Source organism: Electrona antarctica, assembly GCF_951216825.1.
Source record: "Electrona antarctica genome assembly, contig: scaffold_509, whole genome shotgun sequence".
Classification (NCBI taxonomy): Eukaryota; Metazoa; Chordata; class Actinopteri; order Myctophiformes; family Myctophidae; genus Electrona; species Electrona antarctica.
This window is the reverse complement of record NW_027638067.1, coordinates 47,501-51,021: the sequence shown is the minus strand read 5'-3', so window position 1 is coordinate 51,021 and position 3,521 is coordinate 47,501. Positions and strand designations below refer to the sequence as shown.

The 3,521-nt window shown below is 42.3% G+C and overlaps 1 protein-coding gene across 1 annotated transcript in view; it reads right to left on the bottom strand.

Moving 5' to 3' along the window:
• Positions 1-1,191: 1,191 nt before the first annotated feature.
• Positions 1,192-3,521, bottom strand: part of LOC306918411 (inactive hydroxysteroid dehydrogenase-like protein 1) — a gene marked incomplete at its 5' end in the record, with an annotated part of 11,384 nt that continues 9,054 nt past the window's right edge. Inside the window, one exon of the mRNA XM_079531314.1 lies at positions 1,192-1,359. Within this exon, the coding sequence (XP_079387440.1) occupies positions 1,288-1,359 (72 nt within the window). The remainder of the gene's footprint in view (positions 1,360-3,521) is intronic.

Below are 3,521 nucleotides of genomic sequence, written 5' to 3'. Positions count from 1 at the left end.
GGCATCGGAGTCACCGACGTGAGGAGTCACCGACGTGAGGAGGAGGCATCTGAGTCACCGACGTGAGGAGGAGGCATCTGAGTCACCGACGTGAGGAGGAGGCATCTGAGTCACCGACGTGAGGAGGAGGCATCGGAGTCACCGACGTGAGGAGTCACCGACGTGAGGAGGAGGCATCTGAGTCACCGACGTGAGGAGGAGGCATCGGAGTCACTGACGTGAGGAGGAGGCATCAGAGTCACTGACGTGAGGAGGAGGCATCAGAGTCACCGACGTGAGGAGGAGGCATCTGAGTCACCGACGTGAGGAGGAGGCATCGGAGTCACCGACGTGAGGAGTCACCAACGTGAGGAGGAGGCATCTGAGTCACCGACGTGAGGAGGAGGCATCTGAGTCACCGACGTGAGGAGGAGGCATCGGAGTCACCGACGTGAGGAGTCACCAACGTGAGGAGGAGGCATCTGAGTCACCGACGTGAGGAGGAGGCATCTGAGTCACCGACGTGAGGAGGAGGCATCGGAGTCACCGACGTGAGGAGGAGGCATCGGAGTCACCGAATCGCGTTTAACCACTTCAGCCATTTAAAAAAAACTCTAACTGTTGAAAAATAGCGGATCTACAAGCTCATGTGCCGCGCACTACGAGCTTGTAGATCTGCTATTTTTTTTTGGAAACAATAATGAAAATGAGCGCAAATCTGCACAGCCAACGTTTTTTCACTCAAATATTTGGTCCTGGAACATTTTACAGATGGGGGTCGGCGGCCGATTACACATAACCTTTTGGGGTCCATGTCGAGGCACCACTGACAGAAAACTGTCATGATTTAGAAGACATTTTGTAGAATGTGGTCTCAGGTCTCAATGGCTTAACCAATGGGTTCAGGACTTTTTGTGTTTTAAGCATTATGTTATACTTTAGCTGTTGAAAAATAGCAGATCTACAAGCTCATAGGAGCTACGAGCTTGTAGATCTGCTATTTTTGAAATATCGTAAAAAAATGTGGTGCAAATGTTTGAATATATATTCTTTCAAAGTGAAGGTTTTTAACTCAAATCTTTGCTTCTGGGGGAGGGGGGGGGGGGGTCCCCTGGAACAACATATTTTCAGATGGGGGTCAGCGGCCAATTACATATCATTCTGGGGTTCCTTGACATGAAAAAGGTTGAGCACCACTGATACATAGAAACATGGGTTTTTTTCCCCCCAGAAAACTGTCAAGATTTAGAAGGCATTCGTAGAATCGTCCTCAGGTCTAAATGGGTTAAAGTTAGATGTCTTCGTTCTTTAAGTTAGAGTCAGGAACAGACGCGACGTCAGCAGCCAAATCCATTCTGGAACGCACCGCGTCGCTCCGTACTGTAAAACATGAACAACAACATATAATACATGAATAAACATTCTACCGCGTCGCTCCTTACTGTAAAACATGAACAACAACATATAATACATGAATAAACATTCTACCGCGTCGCTCCTTACTGTAAAACATGAACAACAACATATAATACATGAATAAACATTCTACCGCGTCGCTCCGTACTGTAAAACATGAACAACAACATATAATACATGAATAAACATTCTACCGCGTCGCTCCTTACTGTAAAACATGAACAACAACATATAATACATGAATAAACATTCTACCGCGTCGCTCCTTACTGTAAAACATAAACAACATCATATAATACATGAATAAACATTCTACCGCGTCGCTCCTTACTGTAAAACATGAACAACAACATATAATACATGAATAAACATTCTACCGCGTCGCTCCTTACTGTAAAACATAAACAACATCATATAATACATGAATAAACATTCTACCGCGTCGCTCCTTACTGTAAAACATAAACAACAACATATAATACATGAATAAACATTCTACCGCGTCGCTCCTTACTGTAAAACATAAACATCATATAATACATGAATAAACATTCTACCGCGTCGCTCCTTACTGTAAAACATGAACAACATCATATAATACATGGATAAACATTCTGCCGTGTCGCTCCTTACTGTAAAACATAAACAACATCATATAATACATGAATAGACATTCTACCGTGTCGCTCCTTACTGTAAAACATGAACATCATATAATACATGAATAAACATTATACCGTGTCGCTCCTTACTGTAAAACATAAACATCATATAATACATGAATAAACATTCTACCGCGTTGCTCCTTACTGTAAAACATAAACAACATCATATAATACATGAATAAACATTCTACCGTGTCGCTCCTTACTGTAAAACATGAACATCATATAATACATGAATAAACATTCTACCGCGTTGCTCCTTACTGTAAAACATAAACAACATCATATAATACATGAATAAACATTCTACCGTGTCGCTCCTTACTGTAAAACATGAACATTATGAATAAATAAACATCCCAATGAACAGAAGTGAGATACGGTCAAATGTGGTGTGATGATGATGCAGGACAATTAACCCATTCTGGACAGGAACACCCCTTTTATTTGCATTATTATGTTATACTTTAGATATTGAAAAATAGCAGACCTACAAGCTCGTAGCGCGGCACTCGGTGCCGCGCTACGAGCTTGTAGGTCTGCTATTTTGTTTTTTAAATCCTGAAAATGTGGCGCAAATCTTTGAATATATTCTTTCAGATTTTTAAGAACGTTTTTTAACTCAAAACCTTGCTTCTGAGGAGTCCCTGGAACAACATATTTTCATATTGTGGTCGGCAGCCAATTACGTAAAATTTCTGGGGTCCTTGACATGAAATAATCTGAGAACCACTAATATAGAAACATGAGGTTTTTCAGAAAACTGTCAGAATTTAGAAGACATTTGTCTAAATGGGTTAATAGTTTTAACCTGAATGTTTTTGTCATTAAAATAAAATAAAATAAATTATTCTATTGAACTATCAATTATATATATTTTATATATAACTAGTTAAATCAATTCGTTCAATCAATTCAATAAAACGTGCTAACCTGCATAGCGTGGAGCCAGTACCCAGTGGTGTATACAACGTGCTAACGTGCTAACCTGCATAGCGTGGAGCCAGTACCCAGTGGTGTATAAAACGTGCTAACGTGCTAACCTGCATAGCGTGGAGCCAGTACCCAGTGGTGTATACAACGTGCTAACCTGCATAGCGTGGAGCCAGTACCCAGTGGTGTATAAAACGTGCTAACGTGCTAACCTGCATAGCGTGGAGCCAGTACCCAGTGGTGTATAAAACGTGCTAACGTGCTAACCTGCATAGCGTGGAGCCAGTACCCAGTGGTGTATACAACGTGCTAACGTGCTAACCTGCATAGCGTGGAGCCAGTACCCAGTGGTGTATAAAACGTGCTAACGTGCTAACCTGCATAGCGTGGAGCCAGTACCCAGTGGTGTATAAAACGTGCTAACGTGCTAACCTGCATAGCGTGGAGCCAGTACCCAGTGGTGTATACAACGTGCTAACGTGCTAACCTGCATAGCGTGGAGCCAGTACCCAGTGGTGTATAAAACGT